This window comes from Bubalus kerabau, chromosome 11 (genome assembly GCF_029407905.1).
Source record: "Bubalus kerabau isolate K-KA32 ecotype Philippines breed swamp buffalo chromosome 11, PCC_UOA_SB_1v2, whole genome shotgun sequence".
In the NCBI taxonomy this organism is placed as follows: Eukaryota; Metazoa; Chordata; class Mammalia; order Artiodactyla; family Bovidae; genus Bubalus; species Bubalus kerabau.
Genome location: NC_073634.1, coordinates 14,394,142 through 14,409,140, shown reverse-complemented (window position 1 = coordinate 14,409,140; position 14,999 = coordinate 14,394,142). Strand labels below are relative to the sequence as shown.

At 51.2% G+C, this 14,999-nt stretch overlaps 2 protein-coding genes across 9 annotated transcripts in view; both read right to left on the bottom strand.

Moving 5' to 3' along the window:
- The window catches only part of SFXN5 (sideroflexin 5), a 126,087-nt gene extending 117,377 nt beyond the window's left edge, over window positions 1-8,710 (bottom strand). For 3 of the 6 annotated variants that reach the window (XM_055539667.1, XM_055539666.1, XM_055539665.1), the window contains exon 1: window positions 8,561-8,703. In XM_055539667.1, coding sequence (XP_055395642.1) covers window positions 8,561-8,662 — 102 coding nt within the window. In that variant the 5' untranslated portion in view covers window positions 8,663-8,703. Of the gene's footprint in view, window positions 1-8,560 lie in introns of all 6 variants that reach the window. The other 3 variants (XM_055539662.1, XM_055539663.1, XM_055539664.1) reach the window with 2 other exon arrangements.
- A 1,897-nt stretch (window positions 8,711-10,607) lies between these two features.
- The window catches only part of RAB11FIP5 (RAB11 family interacting protein 5), a 43,496-nt gene continuing 39,104 nt past the window's right edge, over window positions 10,608-14,999 (bottom strand). For all 3 annotated transcript variants that reach the window (XM_055539659.1, XM_055539660.1, XM_055539661.1), the window contains 2 exons: window positions 13,060-13,249; window positions 10,608-12,765 (listed from right to left, as the gene is read on the bottom strand). In XM_055539659.1, the coding sequence (XP_055395634.1) occupies window positions 12,562-12,765; window positions 13,060-13,249 (394 nt within the window). In that variant the 3' untranslated portion in view covers window positions 10,608-12,561. The remainder of the gene's footprint in view (window positions 12,766-13,059; window positions 13,250-14,999) is intronic.

The window sequence follows — 14,999 nt, the reverse complement described above, 5'->3', positions numbered from 1 at the left end:
AGAAAAAAATGGTGTGTGGATATACAGGGCAGCAATAAAACCTTGAAATGCAGGTACTAGTATTCTATTTACAGATTGAAGATGTTCTTAGTATCATGTGCATTTGCTGTCTTTCCTGGCTTTATGGCCACCTGTAGACAAAGAGCATAATCAAGGAAATGTGATAAACTGTTGAAAGCTGGTGGACCTAAGCAAAGGGCATACGGAATTGAATTCTTCTTGCAACTTTTCTGTAAGACTGAAACTGCTTCAAAATTAAAAGTTCAAAATTACATTATTTAAAAAGCTACATGAAAATATATTAAAATGTTAAGAGAGATAGCCTCTGGGTAATAAGAATATGGTACATTTTTATTTCCATATCTTTTACATTGCTTTTTAAACGAAAAAAAAAATCAGTATTATATTATGTACAATAATATAAAGAAGTAATATTCTATTTTTATAATATGTATTTAAATAAAAATAGACTGATATATTACTCGATTATAAACTGCTGAAGGATGTGGGCTATTGGATGTTCTTTCTGTATGTGCCTTGGCTCCTAGTCACGTGTCACAGACCTAGAAGAAGTTCCATAAATACATCAGCCCCAACATGAATGAGTGGGCTGCTGAGCAGCCAGTGCCCTGGAGGCTTCCTGGAGTGATGCAGCCTGGGCTGGACCTTGAAGGGAGGGTAGGATGTGAAAGGGACAAGAGTATTAGCAGTTAGCAGCCCAAGGAGGGAAGAGGATCAGCAGAGGGGAGGGCCCGGAGGAGAAGGGCCTAAGGGAAGTGCTTCTTGCAGATGATCCAGGAAAACATCCAGCCTCTGACTTGCCCTGTGGTCCATCACTGTTTTCATTCTGTCCCAGCCTGCTGACCCTGCTGTATCACTCTCCACCACTGCCACTGGGAGAGAGTCCTAAGTAAAGCATTCTGCTCCGTAGATGCCTACCAACCCCTACTGGACTAGCTGAGGGAAGACCACAGTGAACAAGCCCACAAGGAGCTGAGACCATCAAGAGAGACAAACAAGTAAAGAGATAACTATAAAACTAAGTGAGGCATCATAACAGGCACTGGGGACACAGGTTATTTCTCCCTAGAGAGTCAGGAAGCTTCCCAGAAGAGCTGGCATGGGCGGATGGATGAATTTACCGAGGAGAGAAGGGTATCAGCAGGAGCGCAAAGGCATGCAGGTTCAGGTCAGAAGCTGCACCTGGCTCCTGCAGTTTGTTCAGTCATTCACCAGAAAGCTGCTGGAGACCTACTGCGTGCCCAAGGCTGTGCTAGGTCCTGAGCATAGAGCAAAGTTGACTGGCTGGGGAAACGAGGAATAATATAGTCATAGTAATGCCCAGATTTCTAGTCAGACACAAATGCTTACTAACCAGGATGAGGAAAGCAAGAAGCGCATTGATTCAGTGGAGAGGAAGATAACAGCTCTGGATTGGTCATGTACACTTGGGACACTTAAGAGCCTTCCAGATGTAACTTTTCAATAAACATATATAAAGGTCTGAGATTCCCTTTATGTGCACACATGACAATGTCCTAACCCAATCAGCCAAAGAACCTCCCCCTGACCCACCAGGGGAAAGTTAGGCTTCCTGACTCACGGCAAAGATGGAGGCCACAAAGCAGAGGAACCATAAGGCATTTTGTCAAACAAGGGAGGAAAAACTGAGTTAGTGCAGAATCCTGCAGAAAGGTAGAGCAAAATTTAAATGAAATGGTACATTAACAGGCTCAAGGCAAAGCAGGGCTGCGGGGAAGAGGCCTACATAGGTCTGGACTGAGAAGTAAACAGAGGGTTTTGTTTCTTAAAAACTATAAAATTCAGTTAACCATGGCATGGGATGTCCAGAAACTCCTTATATGAAGCCCTGCCCTTGTATTGATTCTCTGAGTCAAAGACCCACCAATCAAAAGCAGGATGTTTCATTCCTGTTGCCAAGTAGAGGAGGTCATTCAACACCTGGTTCTAGTAATAGAAGGATTGAGCCATTAGCCATTGCAGTGCTGACTTTCAACACACCCTGAAAGGAGTCTAGGGCAGAGCACTCTGTGCTCTGGGGAGACTGGTAGAACAGCCCTTCAGAGAGTTAAGTATTTCTTTCAGGAGAAACTTTTAGGAACCTGGATTCTTACATCTTCCCATTCTTAGAAAAGCACTAAACCCATTAATTAAGATATCTGTTCCTCACATATAGCAGCAAGCTTCTGAGATGTGTGCTTGATCACACGTAACCCCTTTGCCAAAATCACACACAGGCTGACCTCTCCCCCCTTACCTCTTCAGAGCGCTCTGAGAGGCTGCCTCCCAGACTGTAGTCCTCCACAGACAGTAAATAAACTCAACTCACAGTTCGTACAGCCTGTGTTTTTGTGTTTGTTTGTTTTCCTCAATATTGACCCTACTGATATAAACAGCACGTGAGTGCGTAACAGTCGCTCAGTTGTGTCCAGCTCTTTGCAATCCCATGGACTGCACAGCCTGGATTTTAGACTGTAGCCTGAGAGGCTCCTCTGCCCATGGAATTCTGCAGACAAGAATACTGGAGTGGGTTGCCATTTTCTTCTCCACTTAAGCAGCGAAGTTCCTGGCAATCCACAACCTTGGAGACTGTGATTTCTCAGTGAGTACAAAAGAACGGCTACTCAGTGGAGGAGGTGGCTGGGGCCCCTCAGAGCTGAGCAGCCTGGAGAGAAGCACTCTTCGCAACTGCCATCATGTGTCTGTCTTCCCAGCCTGACGCATAACATGGCAACCTCACCAGTCTTTATTTTCTCAACAGTTTAGTAACAGGGTCTTTTTTTTTTTTGCCCTCCAAAATTCACTTTTTACCCCATCAGATAATCAGTGGATTTTTTTTTTCCTTCCCTTTTTCTTCAACGGAAGAGTGAGTCAAGTAATTCCTTCCCTTTCCCCTCACAAGAAAGGTGAGTCAGCTACTTCTCAGCAGGGGCTCGAGGCCTGCTGCTTCCTAACTCCCAGGCCTGGCCCAGGAGAGCAGAGCCAGAGAGCTGCCTCGGGAGCAGCAGCCCAGCGCAAAGGCCTGAGAAGAGACTGACAGCAGGCCTGTGTCCAGACCTCTACACGACTGCTCACCTCATCCAGACTGCTCATCTGGATGAGGAACTCCCTGATGAGGCACTCACTGAAGTTGTAGCCCAACAGCAGATAGGCTGGACCAGCTCAGTGGTCCTTACCTGGTAACACACTGAATCCCCTGGGTTTTCTAAAATCCAGGCTGTACACCCAGGGATTCGAATTCTAGTGGCCTGGGGTGGGCTCCAGGCATGAGAGTCTGTTTAAAAACCTGCCCAGGTGATTACTGTGCAGCAGGGGTAAGAACCACTGGACTCGAAGGTGTTGACCGTCTCCAAGGCACAAAGAAACCCTAGGACCAGCCCTGTGAACAGTCACTCTCTAGCCTATAGGACGTAAATGATTTAAAAACATAACTACCTGCAAGGCACTTTCACTTCAGAACTTATTTCAGCAAACTATATGAGAAACTTCCCCATTGCCTCCTGACTCTCAGCCCACACAAACCTCTCCACCCTGGAGTGAAGAGTGCATTTCTGGGCCCACAAGCTGCCCAGACCCCAGAGGCAGCCCTCAACAAGCCACCTGCTCTGTTCTCACAGGCCTTGGTGGATTCGGGGCCCAGCACACACATAGCACACCCATACCCCCAGTCATCTTAGCAGATAAGTGAGATTCTGAAGGAACAAGGAAGTTTAAAAATAATAATAATAAAGCAACCATTTCTGGGTAGATTAAATCACAAATGGAAAGAATCATATATGTTTTTTTCCTGTCCTGGGGCCTCAACTTGCCAAAAATGGTGTCAGCCCTAAAGGAAGAAAAGAGTGGGTTCAGGAAAGGAAATGAGTAGAAAATAAGTAAAGAGAGCAGTCAGAACACAGAGCTCCCCCATGCACTCTGGCCATTTCACCAGGTAACACGGGGCCATGGGTAAAAGCATGGACTTGAAGTTTACAGGAACAACAGGGGGCAGAGGAGCATCTTAACTAATACCACAGAGAAGCCTTCAGCCACGTTCAGAATGGGAAAATTGTACAGGACAAACAACCCAGTTTCTTCAACAAATACTGGGTTGGCTAAAAGGTTTGCTTGCAAAACTTGAACGAACATTTTGGCCAACCCAATAGAAAGAAAGAGGGATGAACCAATAGATTAACGTATCAGTCAAATATAATGTGTGCGCTCTGTGGGTTCTAATTGAAACAAAGCAATTGTTTTTAAAACACAGTAAGGGAAATGTGAAGAGTGCAATGGACTGAACGCCTGCCCCCACACTCCCAAAGTCAACGTTGAAATCCTAACACCCACCTCCCACCTCAAGGTGATTGTTTTAAGAAGTGGTCTCTTTGGGGAAGTATTAATGTCCTTATAAAAGAAACCCCAGAAAGATCCCCCCTCCCTTCTGCCATGGGTTTCAGCTAGAAGATGCTATCTATGAACAAGAAAGTCAGCTCTCATCAGACAATGAATCTGCTGGTGCCTTGATCTTGGGCTTCCAACTTTGAGAACTGTGAAAAATAAATTTCTGTTGTTTACAAGCTACCCAATCTACAGTATTTTGTTGCTGCTAAGTTGCTTCAGTCGTGTCCAACTCTGTGCAACCCCATAGACGGCGGCCCACCAGGCTCCCCTGTCCCTAGGATTCTCCAGGCAAGAACACTGGAGTGGGCTGCCATTTCCTTCTCCAATGCTTGAAAGTGAAAAGTGAAAGTGAAGTCGCTCAGTCGTGTCCGACTCTTCGAGACCCCATGGACTGCAGCCTACCAGGCTCCTCTGTCCATGGGATTTTCCAGGCAAGAGTACTGGAATGGGGTGCCATTGCCTTCTCCAACAGTATTTTGTTACTGCAGTCCAAATGGACTGGTTTGATGATATTAAGAAATAATTATTTTAGGTGTGTTAGTGGTATAGTGGTTATGTTAAAACTAATTTTAAAATCCTCTGATATCATATGAAAAAGAAGGCACTTCACCTCTGTGATATTCTCTCCGTAAAACCCATAACTGTCTAACCATGAGAAAAACACTAGACAAACCCCAACTGAGGGACCTTCTAAAAAATACTTGACCAGTACTTCTCAAAACTGGTCATTAATAGTCAAGGTCATTAAATAGAAGGTAAGTCTGAAAAACTGTCATAAAACAGAGGGCAGACTGAGGAGACATGACAACGAAATGCAATGTGGGATCCTAGAACAGAAGAATAACATTAGTGTAAAAAATAGTAAAATCCAACGGTCTGGAGTATAGTTAATAGTGATGCTGGTTTCTTATTCCGACAAATGTGCCACGGTAATCAGAGAAGATGACTTTAAGGGAGACGAGGTGAGGCTTATACAGGAATCCTGCTACTCGAATTCTGCACACATGAAACGATTTCCAATGGTAAAAAGTGTATTTAGAAAAGCTAACTTAAACAGTCTTTCTGTTTTAGAGTTACCTATAGCAGGTAGAGTGAACTAATGGGCTTCGTATTAAAATAATTCCCTGATTGGGGGTGGGAAGCATAGAAATGAAGCTGGCCTAACACTGGTAATTGCTGAAGCTGGGTGATGGGTACACAGAAGTTCACTGACAATTGTCCTCAATTTTGTATGTCTGAAAATCTCCCTAATAAAAAAGTTGACAATAAACAGAAAACCGCAACTCTGGAGCCAGACTGCCTACTGAATCTGTTTCTTTGTGTGCCAGTTTTCTCACCTAGAATATATAGGGTAATTGTCTCAACCTGTCTCACATGGTTGTCATGAAAATTAAATTGGTCAATACATGAAAAGGTTAGAACAATGCTTGGCTAGCATCATCATCTTATGGGGAGAAAGATGTTCACAGACCAAAGCCCATCGAAGCAAGCTTTCTCCACCCTCTGACACGGCTCAGAGCTCCTCCTTCCCCTGCCCCCTGCAGAGAGAGATCCTTGAGGAATGAAAGCAAGAAGGGTTCTGGGGGACTCCAGGGAGTAAGGAAAGACTCTGTCCAGTCTTGCAGAAAATGGTGTTATTGGTTAGTGGATTAAGAGCAGTGTCCCTGGTGTGGGCTCTGGGATTGAACCCTGGATTATGAACCATTCAGGGTTCAAGGTGCTGAACGCAACCAGTGTGGTTGGAAGCAGGATTCCAGGGAATGGATGGGGGTTTGACTGGAGGGCAGCAGAGGTGGGCCATGCAGGCCTTTGGGGTCTTCAAAATAGAGGTCTTTTCTCAGAAGCAGGGGAAGCCACTGGAAGGCGTTTAAGAACATGTGTGTTGAGGGAGGGTGCGGCATTGCCTGATCAGACCTGCACTGTTGGGACTCTGCCATGTGAAGAGGAAGGGATTGGAAAGGGGCCAGAGTGCAAGCAGGGAGACCTGGTAGGAAGCTTCTGCAGTGGCTCAAGAGATCAGTGAATGGCAGCTCAGTCTAGGAATCCAGCAGTGGAGACAAGTGGATCTGAGAGCTATATGAGATGAAAATCCTGTTTGTATTTAGAGGGTGAAGGAGAGGAAGTCACAGGGGACTCTGGGCCTCTTGGAGTCAACTCGATGGCAGTTTGGGCTGCTTGCACAACCAGGGAGTCGTGTGAGACAGGCAGAACTGGAGGAAAGGCAGGTTCCTTAACATGAATGAATATCACATGCACTGTGCTTTACACAGGGCTGGAGGAGAGCTGCTGCAAAAGCAAATATAGCAAACACTTGCTGCCCTCGGGAGTGGCGCCAAAAAGAGGTACCAGCAATGGCTGCCTCGACAGAGCCTCAAGTATGCGTTTACATCTCCAGCAGGGATAACAGCAATGGGCTCCGTCATTCGGAGCCACTAGGAGGTTCTCAAATATCTGTGTGTGACTGTCCCAGGACAGTTGCTGGAAAAAAAATGAACCCATAAATTAATTGAGCACATTACTATGTGCTGAGCCCCAGCTCAGGGTATCATGAAGACAGGCGGAACTGCAAGAGCGGACTCTCCTCTCAGAGTGTGTTCACCAGTGTTGAGGAGGACCAGTAATCACACAGAGGAGTAGGGATATTAGAGGACCACAGGGCAGACTGCAGTAAAGGCTGACTTATGAGGATCCCACTCGGGGTAGTCAAAGAGCTGGGCAGGAGGGGTCCCATCAGGGGATAAGGGAAAGAAGGGAGGAAGTGTTTAAAAGGAGGTGGGCCTGAGTCTTGCAGGACTAGTAGAATGTGGGGTTGGGGAGTGGGGAAGGGTCAGTTAATGAAGGGTCACTCAAGTCCAGGCACAGGCACCCCAACAGGCCATTCGGGTGGCACCTTGCACTGGCAGGGTGAGATCAGTCTTGCCTTAGATACTTGCATGCTGAGATGGTTTATTTTTTAAAGGAATTAAAGTCTTGTTTTAAAACAGTGAGGATATTTTCTCAGAAGGCTCAAAAGCGCAGCTCCTTAATTAGCAAAGCTCAGTGCACCGCTTTGCTGGAACCAGTCCCTCTCCCACCAACATGATAATAACCAACCAATCAACCACCGCACCGATCTTGGTACAACTTTCTTTCTTCCTGCAAACTTCTTTCCATCCGCCTCCGTGGCGCTCCCCCCGCCCCCCAACCCCAGGCAAGCCTGATTCACTTTAGCCAAGTCTCTTTGCCCCTTTTCTTAACAAAGTCCAGCAGGGACCCGGGTATGCGGTGTAGGAACGGTCCCTCCCAGGCTCCTGCCCGGGCAATAAGTCTGAATTGCGGACTCTCTCTCCTGGGCCGAGGGAGAGAAAGAGACTCCCTGTCGTGAGGAGAGGAGGGTCCGAAGGAAAAGGACGACTGTCACCGTGCTCCGAAGAGCCATATAGGGTCGGACAGAGACGAGCGCTTCGTGGAGATCGCAGCGGGTTAGGGGGCTGGGGTAAGCTCCCGGGGACGCGGACCCTCCGAGCTCCGGGGATGACACAGCGTTTCCTCTGCACCCCCGGCTCTCCCCGCACGTCCTCACTCCATCCCCGACAGGGCACCTGCCGGCCGACTGGCTGCATCAGCGGAGGGGACAGGGCTCGCCAGGCACCCCTCGGCAGGCGGTCCTAACCCATCCCCACTGCGGACCTAGCTTGGGGTGGAGAGCTGGGAGCGGAGCAGCTCGGAAAGAATGTGGGTCACCAACTGGGGAAAAAGTTAGAAGGCATCTCGACCACGCCAACTTTTCACCCAGGGCCGGATTCGAACTTTCCGCTTGGAGTGGGCGGCTGTGCTGCCCAAGCGACCCTGAAGCAGCAGCTTGGATCCCGGGGCTAGGATCCCCGGCCGCGGTGGGCAGTGTCCAATCACAGAGCGCCTCTGGCAGGAAGGGCTGGAGGGCGCGGGCGGCTGGGGAATGACGGAGCCGATGGCCAATAGGGAGCCAAGACATCAGCCCTCGCCCACCCCACTGACCAATGGGAAAAAGGTGACTGTGGCCGAGGTCCACCAGGCAGTAGCTGCAGGCTCCCTGGTGGCCGCGGGTCGGAGACCCTAGGGCTAAAGAGGCTTTTGAAGAGGAGTTTGCTCGTCCTCCCTGTGCCACCCACCGACCCTCAAGCCACAGCCCGGTCCTCACCTGCTGGAAGCGGGGTTTGCCCAGCTGGAAGGGCGGTGCATCGGTCGAGGCATTAGCGGCACTAGCCGCCGCCGCCGATGCTGTAGTCGCTGTATCCGCCATGGCCACTGACGCCTGCAATCTCCGGCCCTTTTAAAATGTCCCTCCTCGGCCCCCGCCACAGCTGCCTGTCCCGATTGGCCATAAGCTACCGCAGCAAGCCGAAGGCGCAAAGGGTTGTGGGGAGTGTAGTTTTTCTTGTCTCGGAGCTTGACAACCCTGGACTGCGGAGAGTTCCAATGACTCAGACTGGATCTGGGTTCCTGCCGCTAATTTTGCAGGCGTCGGCAGTCCGAGAAGAGGGTGCGTGTACGTCTCTTAAGATCTCAATAGGGGTCAGTCGGGAGACCCCTCGCTGGTACTGCCCCTAGAATTTTGAGTTGAACCAGTGGGCGTCGCCCCTGGAGCTGCAGCCCAGAAGGACATTACTAACATGGGTCTGACCCTTGGACCAGATGGGCAAGGACTCCAGACGTAGTAGGGAAATCTTGGAAAGCTTTTTTACGAAGAATCGCACTGCAGAATCTTCATGCAGGTCCTTCTGTCACCACGCTGTCCGTTGGCTCTTGCTCGCCAGTCACCCTGATTCAGCTCCTGGAGCATTCTGGGCGCTCGTCGCCATTGACCCAGAAGATATTAACTTTTGGCCTTGGCCTAACGCAGGCTCTCTCTAGCTTCAGCCTGAATATTGCGTTTCCCGATCCTCGCCCTGCTTGGGCAAAATCTTACATGTTCCTATCAGCCAGAACTTCCCTTTCGCAGCCGTTGCATTTATAATTATTTATGGTTTTGAGTCGGAGAAGGCAATGGCACCCCACTCCAGTACTCTTGCCTGGAAAATTCCATGGATGGAGGAGCCTGGTAGGCTGCAGTCCATGGGGTCGCTAAGAGTTGGACACGACTGAGCGACTTCACTTTCACTTTTCACTTTCATGCATTGGAGAAGGAAATGGCAACCCACTCCAGTGTTCTTGCCTGGAGAACCCCAGGGACGGGGGAGCCTGGTGGGGGAGCCTGTCGTCTATGGGGTCGCACAGAGTCAGACACGACTGCAGCAGCAGCATGGTTTGGAGTATCCGCCTTTTCTTCTGTGGGGTCCACAGGACAGGAGTTGTGACTTTGGGATTCATTGCTAAGTCCTCAGTGCTGAGAGGGCTCAAGCAGAGACTCAAATATCCTATTGCTGTAAGAGTTAAAACAGCAGGGGCTTAAGAGCCCTGGCAGCCTTCTCTTCCTCTGGCCAACAGAAGATCTCTTCTGGGTGCAATTCCAGGGCAGGAAGAGAACTGGGGATGGGGAAGGGGAGTTTCAGAAATGCTTAACAACCATCAGGTACAAGGACTTTCCCTTAAGCAAGAGTACCACCAACTGTAGAGCAAGGCACCAGCAGGGATAATAAACACACTCATGCAGAATAGACTAGCAGATTCCCAGCTGAATTATCTGGTCAGTGAGCCAGACTAGGGGGAGGACTATGGGAAGGACAGAGGGAGAGCTGCCTGTTTTGCCCAAGAGGGCACTAGAAATGTTTGGTTTTGACCTTAGGAACTTCCCTAGCCACTGACCAACTTTGAGTCTCCTCAGGCTTATGGTGAAGTGCAGGGTTGGCTCATGCCTTATGGACACTGCATGATCTGTAGCAGTCAGTTCCTCATCCATGTTAAACCACAAGAAACAGACTTTTCCTAGCTGTGGAGAGTCTAGCTGGCCATGAAGAACCATCTGTATCTTGGATCTGTATCTCATCCTTCCCTACTAGACTAAGTGGCTTGAGAGTAGGAATCAAGTCTTGAAATCCCTCTGTATTTCCCACAGTACTCAACAAGTATGGGTAACCTGGGAATGAGAAAAGACTTAGCCCAGCCCACTGGGTAACACTGTGCTGCTACCCGAGGTCAGGGCAGGGACAGTATCATCCGAGAACCCCAACATCTTGATTAAAAGCTGCTTTCTTCCTGAAAAAGCCTCCTTCATATGCCTATCAACAGTAACACAACAGAGCCACCTACAGTATGTTAATTTTTTATTCATCATAAAGTGCTCAAAACATGAAGAACAAGCTCTTTATAAACAGGCGTTACAACTAGGAAGACAAACAGCAAAGCAGTACTGTGCCTGCTCCCGCCCACCTCACCTGCAGCTCTCCTCCAAGTGGTGGCCAGGAGCAGCAACAGCCACAAGAACCCTGGGCTTCAACCCAAAACTCTTTTAAAGAGACCTCTGCCCTGGGCATTTTGGAAGCCCACAACCAAGGGTGAGCGGAAGACCAGGGTCAGGCCTGGGACTGAATAGTGCACAGAGGAACATTGAGTGGAGGAGTAATCCCCCTCCTCCTGAAGTGACACCCTCAGTGACCCCCCCCCAAAACATGACTAAAGTCTCGAGCACCCATGGACACTCTTCAGCTTTGCTGAGTGATTCTTAAGGTAGATGACATGACAGGGGCTTTCCCCCATGTGTGGGGCTCCTCTGCTTCATCCTGGCAGAAGGAAGACGTCACCCAGACAGCACATCCCTTCCCGTGGCTTTCCCCACAGGCCATCTCACGAAGAAGAGGTGGCCACAGAGGAGCTCTCACGTTTTCAGTGGGCCAGAAGTATCCCCCTTCAGCACTTCCTCACCCCACAGGGTTTGCTAAGGCAGAGTGCCCCCAGCCACCAAAGATTTCCCTGCAGATGCCATGGGGAAGCCTGTCATGTTTTCCACAAGCAAACCAGAGGCTGTGTCAAAGGGTAGACACTTTGTTTCAAAGTGCACTGCAGCAAAGCCAGGCAAGGACATGGGGCAGAAGGGACAGGCTGGTCAGCAGCTAGTGGATGAATGGGAGGGCAAGAAAGGCTTTTTCCTAAGTATAGGCAGGGTGGGACCTCCCACTTCCAGAATGTGATTTTTATCCTAAGACCCTCCTCAACTGGGGAGGTGGAGGAGATGGCAGGGAGGCTGAGAGAGCAGCAGCAGCTTGGCCAGACCCTTAGCTGGAATTAATTCTACGGGAAGGGGCAGAGCATGCAGCAGCACTGCCCTACCCTCCTTTCCCACTCCCAGGCTCCCAAGAGATCCAACCCCATGTGCTCAACAGGAGGAAAAGGAAACACCAATTAGGGGGAGAGGTCTACATCCAGAGGCTTTTGACCCCACCCACAAAAGGCACATTTTAATTGGTTTCCAAAAGTTCAAACCCTGCACTAGCAGGGTTTTAGTATCTAGACAGGCAACGAGAACAGAGCTGGAGGCTTGATCCCCAAACATAAGCAACCCAAAGCCCGGAGGTGAGTGAGGAGGCACTCTCCCAACTCTGGGCCCAGCTCTCCACACATTCACACGTGACACTCACTCGATGCAAAAGTCAGAAGAGGAGGGCGGGGAGTGGCCTCCGTCTTCTCCCTCCATCCACGCTGCACTCGCTCATGAAACAAGCAGACTCGGACATGGCAGAGAAAGGCTAGACCACGAGGCTCCCTGCTCCCGGGGGAATGGATGTGAGGCTGAAGAGTAGGTACCCTGGTTGCCCACAACTCACAGATATTTGGGCAGCTTGGTCCCTGCCACAGCCCCAATAATACCAGGAGCCCTCCATAGGCTGGAGGGAGATGGAGAGGACAAGGGTTTAGCTGTGGAAGAAATGGGGGTAATAAAGTATGTCCCAGGTACCACATCAAATTGGAGCTCACCCTGGTTTCATCTTGAGGGCTAAATTCTTTGTTCCAATTCCCTGGAGCCCCTATAGCTAAGGGGTATGAAAACAGGCAGGTGGGAAAGACCCAGAGCTCCCAAAGACACACAGGTTGTCCACAGTACATGACGGTGCCTGTGGGAGTCCCCACGGCCCCCTTCCCAGCAGCCCCGGCTGAGGGAGGAGACAGGGGGAACAGGCTGGGGCTTAGTTCAGCGGGAGGGAGGGAGGGAGGAGCCCTGTGGGATAGCAGGTCTGCGCCAACCCTCCGGGATGGGGCTGAAGGGGGCTACTTGGGGGGAGCAGGGGGGATCTGCAGCAGCGTGGGCGAGCTCTCCATGATCCGCACCAGCAGCCGGTCGATGTAGCTCTCCAGCTCCTGCACATGCTCGTCCCGCTGGCTCAGCTCCCGCTCCCGCTGCAGGAGCAGGCCGATGAGCTCGTCATGGGTCAGGTGGTAGTATTTGGCCGACTGGTCCAGCACACCAGAGTCCTGAGGCCAGATGGAGGGAGTGTGAGCAGAACAGCCTCAGACCCGCCCACCCCACCCATCCACAGCCCTGTTTCCCAACCCCGGCCCTAGGAGCTGCCTCTGTCCCCAACGCCAGGGACAGCCTAACTGGCTTCAAGGCTCTGCCCAAGTGGGGCCAGGGGCCAGGGGCCAGGCCTGCTTCTTGCTCCAGCCTGCCTGGCACACCTCCCCCGCCCCCAAACCTCGAGACGCCTGGCATCTCTTCAGAGTACCACACATCTGGTCTGAAACCCCTGGCACCCTGCGGGACCTCACCTTCAGCCTCTTGGCGTCCGCAGTCTGGCCAACCTGGGGGGCTGGAGCCACAGGCTGAATGCTGCTGGAGGTGACTGTCTTGAGCTTCTCCAGCCCGCTGCTCAGGGCTGTGCTCAGACTGGAGCGGGACTGCTTCCGGTCAGGGCTCCCCTCCACTGGGGCAGTGCTGAGGGGCTTCACAGGGTGGGGACTGTGAAGACAGATGGGAGACGTGTTACGGGGAGAACGAGTGGCACAAGGGAGAAGGGCCACCTCCTCTGTGGGGCCAGCAGGGCTCACCACCTGGCGGCCCCTTGCCCTGCTCTCCGCCTGCCACCACCTGCCCCCCTCCCTCCCTCAGACCCCTCCCTCTTCATGGAGACAGCCTAGGCGGTGCTACAAACTTCTCTGGACCTAATCCCAGTCTTTAGTCTTTAATCCCAGAACCCCCAACCCCCCAACTCCCTCCCTCCCTCCTCTTCTCTATTATAACTTTTCTCTAGGGTGATGATCAATCCTCCCAGTTTCTTAATTTTCCCAGGACGAGGAATTCCTAGCAGGTAGGTCTTTTAGTGCTAGAACCGGAAAGACCAGGCAAACCTGTGGTGCTTGGTCACTGGCCTACACAACTCTACTGGTTGCTTGCTAGCAGAATTTACACAGGCCTGAGAAACACTCCCTCGAGCTTGTCTGAGCTTGTCTTCGTCTAGCCATACCCCTCGGTCATCTCCACCTCCTCTTCCTTCTCACCAGAGCATGCGGACTGCATTCTCTCTGTAAGTTCCCACCTTTCATCGACTCCTCAACCCATCAGGACAGCGGCCCCCACTGGCCTGTCACAAGCGTTCCTGCTGAGGCCACGGACCCCTCAGCCCTCACCTCACTGACCTCTCTGTGGTCCTCCCCTGGCACCGCTCACTTACTCTTCCTTTGGGCTGCTCCTTCTGCCTGGTTGGAAACCCCAAACCTCTGTCTGGCTTCCAGACACCTGACATCCTTCCCAGTCTCAGCTGAGGGTCTGCCTCTCGGTTCCCGCCCCAACCCCTGCTCTCCATCTCCAGCCCAGACTGCACCCCTGAGCTCTAAACCTATGTAGACAGTTGCAGACTGGCTCCTTCAGGGGCCACACTCATCTCCAGCCTGACTGCCCTTTCAGGAGCTCCCCGGCAGAGAGTATCAGGCACCACTAGCTTCTTATGGCTCCAATCAGAAGCCTAGGAAGCCCTCTGAACGCCCTCCTTCTGCTTCAACCTTGACAAACATCAAGCTCTGCTGCCTTCTCCCACACTATCCCCTCCCCTCCAAGCCAGCACTGGGTAAGCCTTTTTCCAGCCACACCCAAGCACCCACCTCCAACCGCTGCCCCATCCGCTGTGGATGACGGTCTCCCCTCACCCCCCACCCACCAGCTCCCTATCCAAGTGTGTGTGCCAAGTCGCTTCAGTCGTGTCTGATCCTTTGCAACCCCATGGACCGTAGCCCACCAGGCTCCTGTGTCCGTGGGATTCTCCAGGCAAGAATACTGGAGTGGGTTCCCATGCCCTTCTCCAGGGGATCTCCCAATCCAGGGATTGGACCCGGGTCTTCTGCAGTCCTGCTTTGCAGGCAGACTCTTTACCACTGAATCTGGGAAGCCCCTATCAAAGTAAGAAAACAATCTCCACCACAACCGGGCCCCAGGTCTGTCCTCCAGCCCTACTCCCTCTGTCCCTCCAGCCAGAGGAAAACATGCTCTCCGTCACCTTCAGGTTCTTATAAAAGCTGTTCCTCTGTCTGGAACACTGTCCCTCTGCCTGTCGGCCTGCTAACGCCTGTTCATATTTCAAGGCTGTGCAAGTCCATTTCTTCCAGGAAACCTTCCTGATCTCCCCCATGCTTACTGGGGCAACTCTCCTCGGAGATCCCCCAGCACCCGGTACCTGTCACAGGTACCCAAACTGCAAGCACTAGCCTCCAAATCA